A 21,550-nucleotide genomic window follows, 5' to 3' on the forward strand; every position below is an offset into this window, starting at 1 on the left:
TCAAACTGTCTTGCTCTCTCTCGCTCCCTAGCGCATATTAAAGGTTGCATCAGTGATTTCAGGCCCAAACATAAATGATCACATTCATCTAATCCTTCCTAACGATCCGCTAGCTGCCCGCCCCATAAGCATGCCGTCAAAAAAACGCGTCTCTGTAGGCAGCCTAGGCTCTGAGAGCTGCACACAAGATTAGATGAATGTGATCATTTATGTTTGGGCCTGAAATCGCTGATATAACCTTTAATCAAAATCAATTGAGAATTGACATGATGATAAAAGATCGGAAGACCGAAATTTCACGTGGAGCATTTGGATATTTTTTTCCTGAATTACCGCTTGGTGTGAATTGTGCTAAAAAAAAACTAAAAAAAACTTTTTTACATTGCCTTATCTGCTCTGAAAAGCATTCCGCCCATTCAGCTGACATAAAAAAACACTTTCAATAAACAAAACAAAACCTATCTAATGATGAAATGTTTTCTGTGTTGACAAATCTTGTGCGATGTCCTAACTGCTGGGATAATCACACAACGCTTACAAGTCCGCTAATGACACGTCCGATGCGCGAACTAATGACTCCTTTGAACTGATTCCATTTAATGAATGGTTAAAACAACTGATCTGTCCAACACTGAATCGGTGTATAACAAATCGGTAACACTTTACAATGAGGTTCCATTTATTAAACTCTTTGTTAGTCTTAGTTAACCCTAACCCTGTATTTTTATTGGTACTTCACACAGTGCATTAAGCTAACTAATGTTAACAAATACAACTTTTCATTTAAATAATGTAGGCTACTAAATGGTGAAATCAACATTAATAAAGATTAATAAATGCTGTAGAAGTGCAGTTTATTAATAGTTAATTTTAACTGATTTAGTTAACTAGAGTTTAATAAATGGAACCTTATTGTAAAGTGTTACCGATTTTGTTATACACCGAACCGATTCAGTGTTGGACAGATCAGTTGTTTTAACCATACATTAAAGTGAATCGGTTCAAAGGAGTCATTAGTTCGCGAATCGGACGTATCATTAGCAGACTTGTACGCGTTGTGTGATTATCCCGGCAGTTTTAGGACATCGCACAAGATTTGTCAACACAGAAAACATTTCATCATTGGATAGGTTTTGTTTAGTTTATTGAAAGTGTTTTTTATGTCAGCTGAATGGGCGGAACGCTTTTCAGAGAAGGAAAGGTAAAAAAGTTTTTTTTTGCACAGTTCACACACAGCGGTAGCCTAATTCAGGGAAAAAAAATATCCGAATGCTCCACGTGAAACCTCGTTCTTCTGATCTTTTACCATTGTGTCAATTCTCAATTGATTTAGATTAATAAGCACGAGGGAGTGAGAGAAAGCAAGACAGTTTGAAGACGCGCGCGCGACCGGGCCTCTCTCTCTGCATGTTCTTTCAGTAATAGGCGATTTTCCTCAGACATATGTTTTTCTCCCACACAAAAACAGAATTTCATTCCAAATATGTAAAATTCCGTGTTGACACTAGATTCCGCGTTAATTTGCCAATTCCGCGATTCCGTGATCGCTTGGAAATTATAGGGCCCTAAAATAGTTTGTGTGTGGGCACTGTAGTTTTTTTATGAGGCTACAGACTAGCTACTGAAGATTTAGGCCTAAATAACTGATCTCCCGGTAATATAGTGTCCTATTCTGCCCCTCCTCATGATGATGTATTTGCAGCTGTTTCTATAGAAAAATTCTGTGTCACTCGCACGAGTGCGCCCAAATATTTTTTCACGTTCGCACGCCGAAATATTTACTCGCATGTGCGAGTGAAATGGGCGCACTGTAGAGCCCTGATAACAATAACCATATCAGCCTATAAATCTTCCAAAATATTTCAGTAACAACTAAGCTAGAGAAAAATATATTGATTATCATCAGGGTTTTTCCTGGCTCAAAATGAGGCGGAGGTGGTAAAATCCTAATAATGTATTTTAATAAGGTAATTAAATGTTATTTTTCATAGATCATCATATAGCCTAATGTGTTTTCGGCATTATTTTTGTGGGTGGAGGTTGGTACCTCTAGGGGGGTCCGGGGGCATGCCCCCCCGTAAGATTTTTTTGTACATTTTAAAGATAAATTCATTAATCTGGTGCACTTTGAGTCACCCAAATCCACTGTTAAAAATAAAAAAATCCACCCGCAAACCACCCATATTCTTTGATTTAGATATCTGCATCTGATCACATTACAATTATTCAAATTCTCAGTGTTAAGCATGATAATATGGTAACATATCACACTGAAGTTGGCTAATTAAAAATGAACAATTTAAGAATTTAAGAATTAAGTTCTTCTTTTGGCAAAATTACATTTCCTTAATAGCCTTAAGCTTTACTCCATTCAAACTTAAATTTTCAATGTTTCATTACATCACTGTTTGAAAACAGAATAATTTTTTGTACCTTTATAAGGTTTTATTTTATTAAATGTTTGCTCCATCTTTCATTTCAAATTCTTAAATTTGATCAATATATTCAATTAAAATCAGACATTAGGCTGTTTCCAATCAAATTAAAACTTTTTAACAGTAGTTTACATGTTCCAAGTGTTATTTGTAAGCACGGATGCAAAAAGACTGATTATGTCAATGCAGAATCCTTTTCACTTCTGTCTCTAAAATTTTTGTGATAAAACATGGAATATCTCAGCCATACTGCAATGTGCTTGTAGACAGTCATGCTTACTCGCTCGAAAAATGACACACGCATGGCACTAAAGTGTCTCATTTTCTGAATGGACAAGGGTGGCTGACACTGTGTCTAGTCTCATCAGGAACAGAGCATGTAATAATTTACATTGAAAAATTATAACTGTATTAAATTAGATTATTTTAAATATTTTTGAATATACAAATAAGGAATGTTGAAAAGAATGATACTTTATGAAACTAAACCGCCAGTAGGAGGCGGCAGGCGACCGTCTTAATGAGCGAGTCATTGAGTCATTCATTCAAACGATTCGTTCAAAAGGCTGATTCATTCCGAATGAGGCAGTTTATGAATGGATAATTGAATCTTTGACTCAATCGATTCGTTCAAAACGCTGAATCATTCAGTAATGAAACATGGCTGAGTGTTGCTGTGAGATACGTTACGGTTCTGCTGTGATCTTTGTTTGGAACTATTTTCGCTGCTGAAACAGAACAAAAACAGTCATTGCGTCTCAAATGTAAGTGACTTAATTTTAACTATTTGTTTATTGAACTGTTATGAAATCAGTCTCGGTTTCAATCTTGATGGCATTCAGGAAAACATCACTCTGATCGTGTGTAGCCTAGGCTATATATTGTTTCTTAACTATAATATGTTATAAATACCAGCACGAGCCTCAACAGCGCAACTTTGTTACCGTCAGTATATTAGGTAGGCCTATTATCAACTATAGGCTATCAATCGCCACTTACATTAATTTAAATAAAACAGAATCATCCTCACGTTTTCGGTGATTCGGAATATTTTTATATTATTATTTTTTTTAATCAGGGCATTTGTCCGGATGGGCTACAATTCTCTCTCACTTTTCCCTTCAAAAAAGAAAGAAAGAAAAACACACGTGTCCCGGACAAAGTTGGTCCCAGACAAGCGTTATTGTCGAGTCCTCCTGATATGTTTTCCTTGATTGGTTTTCCATGAAGAGAATTACGTTGTTGAAAACGAAAGTAAAGTGACGCACGTTCATTGCGTTTTACCGAGTTCCGTGTCTTTATTAAACTCAACACAAAATGATTTATCTGTCATCCACCCTCGATTAATTGGAATGGAATGTTTTTATTACTTACCCGCGCACTGCGCGCAGCAGCAGCACTATACGGCTTGAGAATGGACACAAGCGGTAACCGCAACAGAACCGTCACGGTGGAAAAAGTGTATCTGACCATGACTGTCTGTCCGAGTTTTGTCGAGAGCCGGAGGCGGCACGAAATTTGACGGAGGCGGCCGCCTCATAATTCTCTATGCAGGAAAAACCCTGATCATGTTACTTCAAATGTTTCCATTCGTTATGATGATATGAAATGAGATAATAGTAAAAACATGAAGCCGTTTGGTGCTTTTCAAACGCGATTGCGATCCAAATATGATACATTCAAACGCGATCGCGCTCAAATATAAAACATTATGGTTACCATACACATATCTACATTTGAGCAGATATCCACAAACACAGTAACAGTAAACACGGGTCTAAATATAATATTCACCAAATATCTAGCAACAGCTCAACTGCAATGTGTAACAAACTAACTAATATGTAAGAATTTCTAACCTTACTTCTTTCTTGTCTTCAAATCGCGTTCTTCTTCTTCTGAGGTAATTCCAATGTAAGCTCACGGCGCGTCTTTCAAACTCGACGAAAAGCAGAGACTTGTGAAGTGTTTTGGTGTTTTGTTTCTGAGGTAACGAGCGCGTTCGCATTCCATGTGGAGATTTGCATGTGAATCTCTTTTGCGCGAGTGGGCGTGTTCAAATTAAAAAATAATTAGGACGCGTTTGAGAAGCTGGACATCTTGTTGGTTTTATACAAATTACTTAAACAGAGAATATTTGTTTTCAGTTTGAATCCGATCATTTAAAAGTACACACTTAAATGGTTATAAAGTATTCGCTGAGTTTTGTTTCAGTTTATAGACGTGCTCAAGAAAAAAAAGTTCACCGCGACAGAGAGGCAGAACACACACCCTGTTTATTTTCTTTATTTTACAAAAGCACAATGTTTTGATTTGATTGTAAGTGGACACCTACAAAAGTAAAAATATCACAGATTATTTTTTTATATTTCTTTTTTCTGTATGATCATAAATGACGGAGTAATTTAAGTTTATAGAGCTACAATGTGAAGAAAATACGGCCGACCTCAGAGGGTTAAAACAGACATATTGAAACGTCTAATTCTACAAACACACATAATATCTTTCCTTTGTTCTAAAGCAGAACTGACCGATAACTTGATCAAACGGATAAGACTATTTGCATTTTTTTAACTATGAAGAGGGCAGTAATTCAGAGGACATTGTGTCACCCAGTTACATTTCATTTGTTCAACTGTTTTAAAAGACTATATCAGAACTACTTTCATTAAACTATGACTGTAACAATATTTACAGACAAAAGAATATTTTCACTAGCCATAAGACTCTGATGTTTTGACCTCAGTTCATGTGTTTAGTTACTTTGATACAGCAGGTACACGCGCGCACACACACACACACACACACACACACACACACACACACACACACACACACACACACACACACACACACACACACACACACACACACACACACACACACACAGCTGACTGTATGGCTAGAAAGTATGTTACATTCTTAATACATTCAGAATTGTGTTATATTTCCCAATATAAAAACGGAATTAATACAGGACCCTGCAGGCATAACTAATCTACAGAGACATAGCCTGTGTAGTTAGGGACAGGTTTGGGAACCACTTTAATGTGATGGGTGCGCGCTGTGCGCTGAGCAAAGAAGATCCAGTCTGGGTTTAGTTTTGGAGATGGCAACACGGAGATCATCTTCCACGTTAAGACGCGATCTATGTTTATTTTTTATGTAAGCCAGTGCGGAGAAAGTCTTCTCGCATAAATAAGTTGATCCAAATGGCATCAGTGTATCCAAAGCGGCTTTGGAAAGCTGCGGGTACTCATCCTTCACCGAAATCCAGAACTCGTCCAGCGTTTTTGAATCAAAACGTGTCCTCAAGGTTCGATCAGATGAAAGTTCAATCAGCGCGTCCTCCGTGTCACACGTCAGATGGTTTGCGGTGGCAGTGAAAGGGGATCGAATCCAATCGTGTTTTTCTTGCGTACCTTCCTCTGGAAAGTACTTGTTAAAATGATCCAGAAGGGATTGGAGATGGTCAGTAATAGACTCCCTGACCATATTTACACTCAATGTATTTTCCTCGAGGAATTCGTCTAATTTGGTGAACATGTCTATGCGCCCAGTTTCCACCCGTTCTCTCCAGCGCTCCACTTTGCGCACAAATGCCTGCACTTTATCATTAAGAGACAGGATGCTTGTGTTTTCGCCCTGCAGTGACATGTTAAGTCCGTTCAGTTTTTCAAATATAGATGACAAATAAGCCAGCTTTGTAACCCAGCCAGGATCAGTGAGGTGCTCGGCGAGAGGAGATCTTTGGTTAGTGAGGAAAATGCGCACCTCATCTCGCAGCTCATACAGACGGCTCAGCACATTGCCCCGCGATAGCCAGCGGACTTCTGTGTGGAGCAGCAGGCCCTGGTGCTCTGATCCCATTTCATTGCAGAGTGTTGAAAACAATCTCGTGTTAAGTGGTCGTGATTTAATGTGATTGACCATTTTTACTGCAGTGTCAAGAACGTGTTTTAACTCAGGGTTCAGTGTTTTACATGCGAGGGCTTCTCTGTGTATGATGCAGTGAGTAAAAATGACATGAGGTGCCACTTGTAGGACTCGTGCTTTTAAACCCTTCTTTTTTCCGAGCATTGCGCCTGCACCATCTGTGCACACTGACAAGACCCTCTTCTTTTAGATTGCAGTCCAGTTTGTTAAAAATGTCCTCACCAGTGCACGTTCCCTCCAGCGGCATGCAAAACAGCATTTCCTCGTTAAGCTTCCCCTCAAAAATGTACCTGACAAAAACTAGGAGCTGGGCGGAATTGGAGACGTCGGTGGACTCATCCAATTGTAACGAATACTTCCCTCCTTTCAAGTCAAGTCAAGTCATCTTCATTTATATAGCGCTTTTAACAATGTAGATTGTCTCAAAGCAGCTTTACAGAGATAAGCGTATAATTTAAGGTAACAGAGATTGTTTCGGCTTTACAGCAGAGTTAAGTTATTTCCATCCAAACTTAGTTTTAATTGATTTGGTTCCGTCGCAACGATCACTTGTCATTAAACTAGGGGCCGCTAAGACGACACCATTCTCTCTACACAGACTCTAAACGCGAACCTGCGAGAAACGCTGATGGCAGTCACATGCGCATTTAGAATGGGTTCTATAGTTATGTGCGTTAGAATATACGCAGGTTTGGAATTCCCTACAAGCCAAGCCTAAACAAAATACTTGTCTTTCCTTATAAATTTTGATAAGGAATTTTATTTTATTTGTTGCTTTGGGGTAGGACCGCAAGACGAATTTTCCCGACAACGCCTTATCTGTAGAGTGGTAGTGGGATCCTCCATAGGGAGAGACTAGTTGGCACTTCAGCACTGCGTTGTCATCGGTCCAGGTGAAGGTCCTTCGTCAGATCTGGATACGGCCTGGATCCGGCAGGCTGCGGGAAAACCTTGGGATAAACACAGACACTAAAATTAGCGTAGATGCCATTCTTCTCATGATGTAACGAGTACATCAGGATTTTTGGGAAGTGTTCCCGGTTCCGGCTGACCTAATCTATGCAGCATAACATTAAATTATAGAAGTCTATAATGTATTATGTGAAAGCTAGGTCAAAGAGATGTGTCTTTAATCTGGCTTTGAACTGACAGAGTGTGTCTGCTTCCCGGACAATGGTAGGAAGACTGTTCCAGAGTTTTGGTGCTAAATAGGAAAAGGATCTACCGCCAGCAGTGGATTTTGATATTCTAGGTATAATCAACTGGCCGGAATTTTGAGATCGTAATAGACGTGACGGACTATAATGCGTTAAGAGCTCGCTCAAGTACTGCGGAGCTAAACCATTCAGTGCTTTGTAAGTAATCAGCAATATTTTAAAATTTATGCGATGTTTAATAGGGAGCCAGTGCAGTTTTGACAGAACTGTGCTAATATGGTCATACTTCCTGGTTCTGGTAAGAACTCGAGCTGCTGCGTTTTGAACCAGCTGTAGTTTGTTTATTAAGCGTGCAGGGCAACCACCCAGTAGAGCATTACAATAATCTAGCCTTGAGGTCATGAACGCATGAACTAATTGTTCCGCATTTGTCAATGAGAGCATATGACGTAATTTAGATATATTTTTAAGATGGAAAAATGCAGTTTTACAGATACTAGACACGTGACTTTCAAATGAAAGATTGGTATCAAAGAGCACACCCAGGTTCCTAACCGACGACGAAGACTTAACAGAGCAGCCATCAAGTGTTAGACAGTATTCTAGATTATTACGTGAGGAAGTTTTTTGTCCAATAATTAGAAACTCTGTTTTTTCACTGCGTCAATGAGTTGACGTTTGATGTCCAATGTCACTGATGCAGCGGGCTACAGTCCCGTCTGAGAGCGGCACCCGTTGGAGCTCAGCGGCCTGCTTATCACCATGCATAATCCGACTCATGGCTATTGCCCCTGGCTTGATTAAAGTTTCACCTATCGTGTGAGGCTTTTTAGTCTGTGCAATTAAATATGCCACTTCATAGGAAGCCCTCTGAGCTTTAGTGGGGATTGTTGTCTGTGTAGTTAGGAGTTTCTTTTGCCCTCGTAACTCTCCCTCTTCTCTGCGGAAAACTCGATAGGTTTAGCAGCGAGATTGGGATGTTTAGTGTTCAGATGTCTTTGCATTTTTACCGGCTTAAGACTCTCGTGAGCAAGGACTTCAGAGCACACTACACACTGGGGATGTTGTACTCCGTTTACGAACTGACACACAAATCCATACTTAATAAATTCCTCTCTGTATTTTCTTGATTTGGAGTAAGCCGGGTCCGAGTGATGGGCTTGGCGGGCTCCACCCTTAGCAGAAGTGGAGGGCATTTCTTGCGGCTCACCATCACTGACCTCCGATGCCCTCTCGGATGTTCCCTCCGCAACTGCAGTCTTCGCACCATCAACCGGCCTCACCTGTGGCACATGAGACTTTTCTCCCCCTCTCGGTTTTTCTGTTGTGGATATTAACCACAGTTTCATTTTAAAGCAGTATTATTTGTCCTCCAAACACATTTAACTTTAGCAAACAGCGGGACACGTTGTGTTGCTGCGCGTGATATACGTACGTAACTTGATTGTGATTTACGCTGACGTAATCTCGTAATGTCTGGATCTATAAAATATATATATTATATTTTTTTATTTGTATTAGACTTTTATGCAAACACCGTTTAACAAGTACTGAATTAATCCTTTCACACATAAGTTTAAAATATTCTGGCTGACCCCCCAGCATGAGTTTTTCAAGGCGACCGTTATTTTAGATGTGTCACTTTATGGTTTCCATGGTGACGCGTCATTGCTTGTCATTTGACATACCGCAGCAACAACAGAGCTGAATGAATGATGATCTGCTTTTGTCATTTTTCCTTTATTATTCAAAATATTCCCAAATTTGTTAGATATGGCATGAAATAGCTGATATTCCGATTGTCAAATATATGCAAGTGGAAGTGTTTTGTTGTTTAAACACCTTTATAACGATCGCGTTAGTTGAACTGTATGCGCGATGGGCGCCGCCATATTTTAGTTTGTGCCGCAGACGCAGTTCAGAGAATAGAATAGAAAAGAAAAGTGTTGGATTTACAACACGTGAATTCATCCACTTCTCCCAAAATATAAAAGTAAGTGGCTGGTGAACTGGGAGAATAATAGAGTAAACTTTAAAGGTCCCATTCCATGGATTATTTTTATTATTTTATCATGTTTCCAGGGGTGCCCTTATAATGTTAGTATGTTTTTTAGATCAAAATTTGTTATAATTTAGAAATAAAAGGCATATTTCCTAGCCTGATTTCATTCCCTGGTTTGAACACTCTGTTTGAAGGGGCGTGTCTGCTGTGAGACTTCAGTGTAAACGCCCTCTGCTGTGATTGGCTGATATGCTTGCATATGAAATATCTGGCATTACATGTGGAACTATCTGGAAAACTTTTACTATTACAGCTATTATACGTTTTTACTATTACAACTATCGGGATTAACGAATCGTGAGAAGTTTTTTAAGTATTCAGATCTATTTCAATCACATAAAAAATTGCAGTGAGCGTTGAGCAGATGACAGCCTGTTGATCGCGTGAAAAAAGATCTTATCATTGCAACGCAGTTTCTGCACTCACTAATGATTTCACCAATGCAAACATGAGGCATATAAATACAGTAAGAGCTTCGTTGTGCAGTGTAACAGCGTCATTTATTTCATAACGAGTTTTTGGCAAGTGTCCAGATAAACTTGCGCTGTGTGATTGATTGACAGCTTGGACGATTGGAAAGGGATTGTTCTTTGATCGCTTTCTGTATATTAATCACAGTTTAAGTAAGATTATTTTCATCCTACTAAGAGAAACGATGTGAAGTTGATCGCTACTTCCATATTAAATCACTACTTACCGCTTGCTGGAATATAGTTGAAATTGTCCCCTTCGTCAGTATGAAACGCTGAGAGAAGCCTGCTTGATATTATCCCAGGTTAGAAAAACAGTCCGTGGTGAAATGGACAGAGCAAACTAACAACTTCGAATTAAACTTTTGCGGTATCCGATTATAGATAAACATCAACCACGTCTGTTGACATTTCGCTTTCAATACGCCTGTGTTCCTGTGGGCGGAGGTTAGTCAAAACACGCTTCTGGTGATGTCACTAATGAAGGAAGTAGAGGGGTGTAGTCCAATCCAGCCGTTTTTTGTAGTCAACTTCTGTTAAATAAAATATCTCGCTTGGCATTGAACTTTGAGCGTTATAATTTTACAGATATTATTTATACTCTAACAACAACATTACACACTAACTAAACTTTGAAACATGGAATCGCATGCAACGGGACCTTTAAAGTTACTTACACAAAGTGTATCTGATATGAATAAAACGTGTCTAATTATAATGGAAAGGGTTATTATTGCCTCTTCCTTTGACATCAGTGTGTATTTTAAAAAATCTAAATGTATTGTTTTTTTAGTACTTATGTCTGAAACCTAAAATAAACATTATGTGGTTGAAATCACTGAAAAGTTGTGATGACAGCTCTGAGCGCTCCTGTCTCTGGCTCAGCGCCAGCCAACGCGCGAGAGCACATTTGAATTTCACGTCATACACTGACCGGTGTGATCGTACACTGCAGGGACCAGCCTAGACTGATCACACCGGTGTGATCGTACGTGCGAAAGGGTTAAATTAATTGCAACGAAAATATACAGGGCCTATATATGTTTTCCACTTTTTTTATATAGAAATCATCTCGCGACCCCTGCGCCGGGGTCACGCCACGCCACCACCACAAATTGCTTTCTAATCTGTGGGAAACACTGTATCTTATCAGATTAGCTTGCTATGAGAGCGTCACGGCTTGTTGATTTCCTTGCGTCAGAGCACGCGGACGCTATCATGCACACGCACGCATATCACAACTAACATCCGCGTGTCAGATGCTATCTGCGTCGACCTAAAACTTCAACTATAAATAACTTTTTGAAGTATTACATTGTTTATTTATCGCAAACCATTGCGATATGCATATCGCAATATGCACATTTGCGATATTTCGATAATTCCGATATATCGGTGCAGCCCTAAAATACATATATATATATGTATGATCTGATTGCTGAGTGCGGGCGCGGGTGGTAATGCACCCGTGTGTGTGTGTGCTTGCGGGAGAATAAAACGATTCGCGAGACTCCCGCAAAATAGAATTATCTATAAATTGAACATCTATAAACAAATAAATTGTCATTCATCTGTTGCACAAAAGCAACAATAACAAACAAAATAGAAACGATTTACAGGCCAGAGTCTCTATCTATTTATAACATGTTTGCAGCGTTGAACAATGTAGCCAATCACAGACAGATGTGTTGATTTCTTGAACGCAAATCAGATGCATTTATAGAATCCCCTCACCGCTCAAAATTGACTTTTTGTTCAGTGCTGAATTCTGCACACTGGCAAATCATCTGATTATAGCAAACAAAGTGTAGATTATGAAAGATTAATTGTGCAGCCGGTTTCATTTATAATAACAGAGATTTGTGAGATCGCGATGAACTGAGATGTCAGCTTTTTAGAAATTATTAAGGGAGAAATCCGTCCCGCGCAGGACTAATGTAGACTTTAAAAACAAACGACTAACGTTATATTTACATTAACAGTAGCCTAGGCTGCAATCTAGTGTATGTGAATCTTTTTGCAGATAAACACAAGTGCATTTTCGGACAAGATAATTGAGTAAATCATACTCCCACTACGGTAATTAATAACAGACTATATTAAACACATTTCCTAAATAGGCCTGTGACTGTATCTTACATTTTATGAAATAGTACCATTAGTTAAAAATAAAGCTTAAAATGCTTCCTGTTCGCATATTTCATAATAAAACGACAATTACCCTTTCTGAAATAATATTTTTTTTTGTCATCATTCATAGATTTCATGTTAAAATAATATACAGATGCACTACCCTCTTCAAAATACAGCTGATATATTGTTGTACTTATTTATTGTAAAGTTTGCCAATGGATAAATCAGCTAATCCCAAAAATAATCATTAGATTAATCGGAAAAATAATCGTTAGATTAGTCGACTAATCGAAGAAATAATCGATAGATTAATCGACAACAAATATAATCGTTAGATGCAGCCCTAATATATATATATATATATATATATATATATATATATATATATATATATATATATATATATATATATATGTATATGTATATGTATATAAATAAATAAATATCGGCCATCGGCCACCCTGCTCTCTAAGATATTGGCATCGGCCATCAAAAAACCAATATAGGTCGACCAGAGGAGATCAGAGATTGGCATGGTTTTATTTCAGTTAGCCTTATAGCTAGTTTGATTTGCATTGAGAGATGATCTTATGGAAAGTACTCCATGCCAATCTCTAGGTATGGTGAAGGCTATGTGATGATGTGGGGCTATTTTAATTCTAAAGGCCAAGGGAACTTTATCAGGATGCATAGTATCCTGGATCCATGAAGTAACTGGCCTTTAAAAATAAAAATCTGCCTGCCTCTATGGGAATTTAACATAGGGGTGTCCAAACTTATGCACCCTGTATTTTAAGGCAGAACATTTATTAATTTACGATACATTATTCATTCACAAAGAAAATTGGTGTCCTTAAAGGTTGGATTTTTCCTAATTTTTTTAATTAAGGCATTAAGTTCGATTTCCAAAAGATGATTTTTTATTCCTCTTTTTAGTCAACTTTAGCATGGGTGTCTAAACTTATGCATAGCACTGTAGTTAATTAGTTCTCTATCTGAAATAACAACTAATTTGTTTTTAATTCATTTTTTCAGCTGTTTTTCAACTCTACTGTCACAGGACTCATCTTCACGAGATACTGTCTTGATTTGATCTTCATCCTTAACATCATTTCACGGTTTTACATTGGATATGAAATCCATGGAGTGGTTATAACAGACCCCAAAAGAGCCCGGAAAAAGTACCTCAGGACTTGGTTTTTATTGGATCTCTTGTCTGTTTTACCACTTGAAACAGTCAAAATAGCTACCTCAGGGCTGAGGTTTATGAATGCAAATAGATGTCTGAGAGTGTTCAGATTGTTTGGCATGATATGTAAGTTATTTATTTATATACTTTATATAATTTATCATGCAATTCAGATATATTCACCTGTTAATGTTTTTTGTTTGTTTCTAGCCTCGTTCAGTAAAGAACCAGACACCAACAAACTTCATCTGACGATTTTCAAATCGTTTTCCATTATGGTCCTGTGTATACAGACCTCAGCCTGCTTTTGGTAAGCCTGATAAATGAACAAATATTCTACTCTTGAAAGGGTCCTTTTCATCATTGTTTGATTTATCCAAAGATATTGGCATAGAACTGTTTTACTTTTCTTTATCAATAATGCAGCATTCTCTCTCTCTTTCTTTTTTAATGGTTTGTTATTTTTGATTCCAAGATATCTCAAAGAAAACGTCGCACAGCTAAAAAGTAATGTTGTCTTGTTCCTTCAGGTTTCATCAGGCATGTGATGCAACTTATGATGGTCAGGTCAGGTATTGCCCCAAACAGGATAACTGGTTGCAGCTGCTACCAGACTGTAAGGGTTTTTTTTCCCATTCCATTCCCAATAACATAAAAAGGCCATTATTTTTTTAGAGGGGAGCCAAAAAACTACAACTGCACTATGGAAGATTTTTGTTGAAAATCGATTAAATGTAATTATTAGGCAAATTCAAAAAAGCACATTTCACATGAGTTCTTACCTTACCCCTTTTCACCATGTTAAAGGAACACACCGACTTTTTGGGACTTTAGCTTATTCACCGTATCCCCCAGAGTTAGAGAAGTCCATACATACCCTTCTCATCCCCGTGCGTGCCGTAACTCTGTTTGACTCTGTCTCTAGCCTAGCTTAGCACAAAGACTGGAGGTAAATGGCTCCAGCTAGCATACTGCTCCCAATAAGTGACAAAATAACGCCAACATTTTCCTATTTACATGTTATGATTTGTATAGTCACAGCATGTACAAATAACAAGGTCACATGAGACACAGCCATCTTCTAACCGTACACATACTGGGAACTATATTCTCAGAAGGCGAAGCACTGCTACTTGGGCGGAGTGATTTGCTCGCAGCGCCTGAGAAGCCCCGTGGTGAGGAGCAGAGAGTTTGCTCAGAGTTGGAGTAAATCACTCTGCAGAAGTGCTTCGACCTCCAGTCTTTTTGCAAAGCTAGGCTAGCGGTGGGTGCGTCAGACAGTTACGGTACGTGCAGAGATGAAAAGGGTATGTATGGACTAATCTAACTCTAGGGGATACGGTGAATAAGCTAAAGTCCCAAAAAGTCGGCGTGTTCCTTCAAAGGCACTATATGTAAGATCTTTGGATTAAAATATCCAGAAACCACTAGAACAATGTTATATTTTTTGTTGACTTTTGTACTAACATTATCCCAAATGTTTCCAACAATGTTTAAATTTAGAGATATCATCTATTTTTAGCAGTGTAACGTTAATATATTATGGGTTACACCAATCAGGAGTAAATTAAGTAAAGTTTAGAGCTAACCAAGGATTTGTTGATCTGAATTTGATTTTAAATCGAGTTGTGTTGCACCATTTAATTTTGAATACAGATTAACAAATCAGGGTTTAGAATTCTAACCTGTGATTAAAACCTTTACTTACGATTAATTTTCTCGGCCATGATGGATTAGCCATTGTAATTAAACAGCAACAATGTTAATATTCCATTTCCTTCTTCATTGACCACCAGAAACTCTCTCTCCCTTTCTGACATAAGTAGCTCTTGCCGATAAAGGAAATAAACCTGTAAAATATAAGCTGTCTTTATAAACTTTTAAGTTTTTTAACGTAGAGAACGTTACTGATCAAGCAGACAATAAAAACATTGTGGTAGTGCGTGCGGATTTAATTAGCCTGGAAATATATTTATAGTATCAATTAATGGCGTATTATGGCAGCATAACATATGACAAAACAACCGAGATAAGAAAACAAACAACTGGCATGATTCACGGAGTGACTAACTGCTCTCGGTAGCGGCGCCCTGTCCGTTTGATCGCCACGCGTGGAGCGGGCATGAACGAGAGGCGTGGCAGTGAATACTGGCACTCACCTCATCATTACCCGTATATATAATATATTAAAATATATTACTCTTTTTTTTTTTTCTTTTTTTTTTTTTACTCAAAAATGGGAATTTACAACATGGTATGATAAATGATCTGTGGGGTATTTTGAGCTGAAACTTCACAGACACATTCTAGGGACACCTGAGACTTATACTGTAAAAAGGGGCATAATGGGTCCCTTTTAAATCTCCCTGTGACATGTTTCTGGATGATGATATTTAAATGCCATGTTTTTTTCCTACAGTTTCAGCCAATACGACAGGAGTTACAGACATGGAGTTCTATGCTACATCGTTTTACTGGTCAACCGTTACACTGTGCTCCATAGGGTGAGAATTGTCATTGTTATTTGCTATATACAGTGTGCTACAGTATTTGACCTTTATTGAATTATCTTATATATTTTCTAAAATAGTTTTTCTTTGGCTTTTTAAAAAGAATCAGTTGTAAATCATATCATAACAAGATATTCAAAGCAGTGATATGAAACACGGATGCAAGTATTATAGGGAAGATTTATGCATCTTTTTAAAATAAATAAATTTGTGACATTATTTTCATGACCATTCACACATTTACTCCTCAAATTAATTTAACCCAAAAACTAATTCTGTCACCACTCTGAATTGTCACGTTTGGGCGAACAATCCCTTAATGTAATGTGAAAAGTTCTACAAGAAATTGATTAAAAAAAAAAATCTTTAAATATACTTTCTACAGACTAATAGACTTTTCATTAATATAAAAAAAAAAAAAAAAAAAAAATTGTGCGCATGCGACGCCGTAGTTGCGTTGTCAATTAGTACGTCATGAAATGAAATAAAAGTAAAATACAAAAAATCACGTAACTGGTACTTCGTGTGTTTGCTGGGATTTGCATGCAGGTTTTATGTTCATTCTGTTCATCAGGATCAGTGGGTCACGGTTTAATATGGGTCCCATGGGCAAACCAGTTCAGAACAATGATGTAAAGGACATGAATCACGAAATGCAAGATAAGGAAAAAATTCAAATGCATTCTTAAAGGGATACTTCACCTCTGTGAAGACATTTTTGAATTCGGGGCTTTCTAGACTGAGAAAAGCCAGAAAATGTATTTTTGGCTTATGTGGATGAAAGACAACAACTCCCAGAATGCACTTGCTTCGCTGCCCTAGGAGGCCACTCCTACCGGTTAGAGAGCGCAGTTGAGGCTACTAACTTAGTGAGTCTCCGTGACGAGTTTGCCCGTGATTTCGAGATAGCCCAAAATGTCCGGGATTCGGCTTTTGCGTTCTACAGTCGCCATTCATTATGTTTACTGTGGCGAGCAGGGACGAGGCTGACGGCCGCGGGAGAACGGCGCGAGGCCGGTGGTGTCATTACTGAGACGCGCCGGTCTCGTATCTCTCACGGAGGAGCGGGAATTTTCTTAGCAATGGTAAAACGCAAATCAACCAATCACTTGTTTAGCGTTCATGTAAACACTACATTCAGACTCACCAATCGGAATGAATTCAGCTAGATTGAAACAAGAGGTGTGCATGTAAACAATGAATGGCGACTGCAGAAAGCAAAAGCTGAATCCCGGACATTTTGAACGATCTCGCCCGCCGGACAAGTCCGGGAAAAGGAGGATGGGAACCCCTACTACTCAGCTTTCTCCTACTATTCAGCTTTCTCCTACTACTCAGTTTTCTCCACAGAACAAGAGCCTGCTAGCTTAGCTTCCAAAGCTGACACTGTGTGTACATTCTGTGAGTGAGATCCCGCCCTCTATGGGCGGGTTGAAAACATGCGGAACAACGCCTTCTACTGGCTGTAGTCTTTAGCCTCTGGCCAGAAAATCCTCCGATGACGCAAAATGTCGATGTTTGCGTCATCTGGCAGCCCAACACAGTCTAATCTGTCCTGCCACATCTTCATAATGAACAGCAAATATTTTTATACTTCTCATATTAACATAAAAGGGCTTTTGACACAGCGCTTAACTTTAACGTTATCGTTGTTCTAAACATCGCTTTTAACCCTGGGTAAAGGAGCGTTTTACATTTGTAATTTAGATGTTGGGTTAGCGGTGTTAACTCCGCATTGCGGTGCCAAACTTGTACAGTGTGAAACGATGCGGTGTTAGAATGTAACTAGATGCTTAGCAACCGACAACGAATCGTATGTCTTATATTTACACGCTTTGGGCAGTCATGGAAACACTGCAATGTATATAAACAGTCGTTTCTGTATATGATAGGAAAAATGTCAAATGGCGATGGAAAATGCGTGAAGAAACGAGTGAAGAAGAGACCGTTTCATTCTTACTTTTATAGTTTGAAAAATTCAATTAAAAAACCTTCCTTGATATTACAGTCAGCAATGTGTAATATGAGTACACGCAATGCTAGAGCCTTTAAGTAAACAGGTCACGTGCTGCATTTGTCCAGTCAGTAACAGCAAATATGAAAATAAGGACTTTAAACCAGGGTTTAGGAATGTGCAGTGTGAATCAGCAGCTTATGAATACCCAGGATTAACTGTTAACCTCGAGTATTGTATCTTTTCTCGTTAAAAGACATTATTTCATCATATTGTCTCATTAAATATATTGAACAGCTTTGGAGATATACATGCCACAAATTTGGAAGAGGCCACAGTTGCATCACTTGCGATGGTGGTTGGATTTCTTGCCTTTGGAATCAGCATGTCTGATATGAGCTCAGTTATAGGCAACATGATGGCACAAAGAGGAAGATTCTACCATAGAATGGAGGCTGTTCATCACTATATGGTTTGTAATAAGAAGATTTTAGACTTTCATCTGTCATTTCTACTAGTAATTTTATCTTTATTTTCCCCTTTTAATCAAAGAGGCATATGGAATTGCCAGAGAAAATCCAGACGTGGGTGCACGACTATTATTACGATCTTTGGTACCACCACAGGGGTCGTGTCATTCAAGGACTCCTGGATGATCTCCCATTTGTCCTGCGTACAGATGTTTCAAGTTGGTGTCACAAATCTCTGATTAAAAAGGTGAGTAATTAATAAATTGTCTCAGGCCATAATAGCACATAATAATAATGTTTTTGATTAACTGTTGATACAATTACAAAGACTTTTTCATGTATATCATAAAGTGGTTATCCATCTTTCTAGGCCAAGTTGTTCAGAGACACATATTCAGGCTTTAAAGAGGCTTTGTCACTGAAATTAAAAACCTACATGTACAGTCCTGGACAAATTCTGGCTGAAACTGGACAAATTAATCAAAATATGTATTACATTAAGCATGGACATCTACAGGTATGCCTAACATAAGTCTCTGAGTACAATGATTTAGTAAGTTTTGAAGTACAAGGTTTTCTGAACTCATTTGCTCTATTTTTCAGGTTCTAAGGGAGAATGGGGATGAGATAGCAAAACTGCTACCTGGTACATTGTTTGGAGAGGTATGACGCTCAGATCCATGTTCTCAATATTCTATATATGATTTACTAAAATATCATAGTTTAAAATATACTGAATTATTATATCCTAAAAATTAGGGATGTCCCGATACCACTTTTTCACTTCCGATACCGATACCGATGCCGCAGCTTTGGCTATTTGCCGATACCGATATCAATCCGATATTTTTATTTTATTCTTGAACTAATACTACTAATAATAAAATATAATGGAAGCACTTTCCTCAATTAGCCACTTAAAAACATCTCACTCAAATGGAGAACAAATACTTCTCCAGTATATAGTCCACAACAACAGTTGATAATGAAAGACTGCCAGCCTTTATTCAAAAGACCTTGAGATATGTTTGGTAACCTGAATGAATTTAAAATTAATTTGCTATATTTCAGATCAATATATTTGTTTCCTTTAAATTTTAATTAACTTTAACTTTATTCTCATCTGAATTATAAATAATTTATTTCTGTATAAAATAATACTACTTTTAAAAACACATTTGATTTTCTTTTTTATTCAATGTAGAATGTGTAACTTAAAAATAAACAGATTAGTGCTCTGTTTTAGGACAAGAAATGAAAACCAATGCAATGATGAATGTCCAAAAAGATGAGATCATTTTTGCTTTTAAACAGCGTGTGCGTGTGTGTGTGTGTGTGTGTGTGTGTGTGTGTGTGTGTGTGTGTGTGTGTGTGTGTGTGATTTTGGTTGGGTGACAGTTACAGTTTGACAAGAGTTTACAGTTTGACAAAAGCACAATGTTGGGTTTTACACAAATATAAGTAGGCTAAACACTTTTTCCAGTTTTAATGATGTCCTGTATGAAAATGACGGAGTATGTTTTTTTGTTTCCACTGTTCGATCGCGCCCGTGCCTCTCTCTCTGACACACACACACACACACACCAGCATTGCAATCTTGACATCGCAGCCTGTTCATTTTGCTGCGTTCACACCAAAACGCGAATAGAGCGTCAAATTTGCGTCTATCGCGTCAAATTTGCGTCTATCGCGTCTAGTTCGATGCTTGAACAGTTTGAATCCATTCGCGCGTCCAAAGCGAATAGGATGCGCCACGCGCGTATAATGATAAAGTGAGCGTTTGAAGCGATATAGACGCGCGTTCAGAGCTAAGGCGGGCTACAGATTAGTTGTCCCCAGAGCCATAGAGAGAAAGAGTTGCGACACTCTTTGATGTCGCCGCTATGGCTGTCACGTGGTTCATGTAAGCCCCAATAGTTCTAAAACATACGCTGGCTGTCATGTTCTTCTATGGGACAGACAGCAGCGATTGCATTATTGAACGGTAAATATAAAATAAAACACACCCCAAGTACTTTTTCAGCTGTTATTGCATTTTGTTAATGTCAGTTTTGCATTTGGAGACAAGTTTTAGGCTATATTTTTGGAGGGAAAAGCTTAGTGTTCATGTTCGCATGTCTTTAGCGGCTCTAACTTAACTTTTCCATATCATTCATCTGATGATGGACGTCTCATGATATTTATTTTAGCACAACTGGGCTGTATTAGGTTATTGATTCCCGTGATTTTGCTTATAAATTTTGATTCAGCCATTACCTTCGTGATCACGCAAAGAGGTCTGCCGTGGCGGTCCGTTCAGAGTTCGCTTAAGCTAGCTCACTTCTTCTAATGAAAGTGGCCACCCCAGGACCACAACGTGAAACATTATCATGTTAAGACTAAGAATATTATTTTAATATTAAGCCATACACATTATCAAAACTATAACAGATTAAAAACGAATTTATAAGCATTGCTGATACAAATGAAGGTTTTCAAATAAACTATTTTTATTAAACAATGACAGACAACAAAAATGTGTGCTTGTGTGAACAAAAAAAAGCAAAAATCAGGGGCAGGTGATCCATGAAACAGACACACTGGTGATGGCCATAACAATCCTAGAGGTCCAGCATTGTTCTCACAAGCCGCTTCACTCAAGACAATAAAACATAATGAAAAGTTAGTATATCCCCAAAAAATAAATTAAATAAAAGTTGCTATAAAGGTGGCAGCGATTCATTACCGAACTCTTAACTGACGAAGTCGCGCTAGCTAACTAGCTAAGTTAGCAGGCAGTGCTTGAAAATTGGTTGAAACAACTAACATAAAATATAAATAATTACGCTGTGCATGTACAAATGAAGACCAGTATAAGCATCGCAAAGGGCCTCTGATACAAAATATACAGTTGACAATTCAAAAGAGGTCGATATTTCAACAACTTAACTCTGGAACAACTCGACGCGCAGCAATGTAAGTGAATGGTGTCCAACGCCAAAATGACAGTGTTTAGAACTATTCCGCTCTTCAAATCCCGGAAGTGGGCGGTTAAAAGTTTACAATGGAGGTCTATGGGAGTGTCGCAACTCTTTCTCTCTATGGCTCTGGTTGTCCCTAAAGAACCCGCATATGCGCGTATCTAACAGTAACGTTAGTTTCGTATTACATTAATTAATGTGCACGCGAGATTTATTTATTTTTATACCGTGTATTCTCTGTGTAAATCCATGCACCGAACGTACGTTCAGTACG

At 38.2% G+C, this 21,550-nt stretch overlaps 1 protein-coding gene across 1 annotated transcript in view; it reads left to right on the forward strand.

The window, feature by feature from the left end:
* The window catches only part of cngk (cyclic nucleotide-gated potassium channel), a 64,344-nt gene that overhangs the window by 24,829 nt on the left and 17,965 nt on the right, over nt 1–21,550 (forward strand). The window contains exons 3-10 of the mRNA XM_081390435.1: nt 13,229–13,508; nt 13,593–13,692; nt 13,913–13,998; nt 15,802–15,886; nt 18,144–18,318; nt 18,399–18,563; nt 18,687–18,833; nt 18,920–18,979. Coding sequence (XP_081246561.1) covers nt 13,229–13,508; nt 13,593–13,692; nt 13,913–13,998; nt 15,802–15,886; nt 18,144–18,318; nt 18,399–18,563; nt 18,687–18,833; nt 18,920–18,979 — 1,098 coding nt within the window. The remainder of the gene's footprint in view (nt 1–13,228; nt 13,509–13,592; nt 13,693–13,912; nt 13,999–15,801; nt 15,887–18,143; nt 18,319–18,398; nt 18,564–18,686; nt 18,834–18,919; nt 18,980–21,550) is intronic.

The sequence above is a fragment of the Scardinius erythrophthalmus genome (assembly GCF_964197995.2).
Source record: "Scardinius erythrophthalmus genome assembly, chromosome: 17".
NCBI lineage: Eukaryota > Metazoa > Chordata > Actinopteri > Cypriniformes > Leuciscidae > Scardinius > Scardinius erythrophthalmus.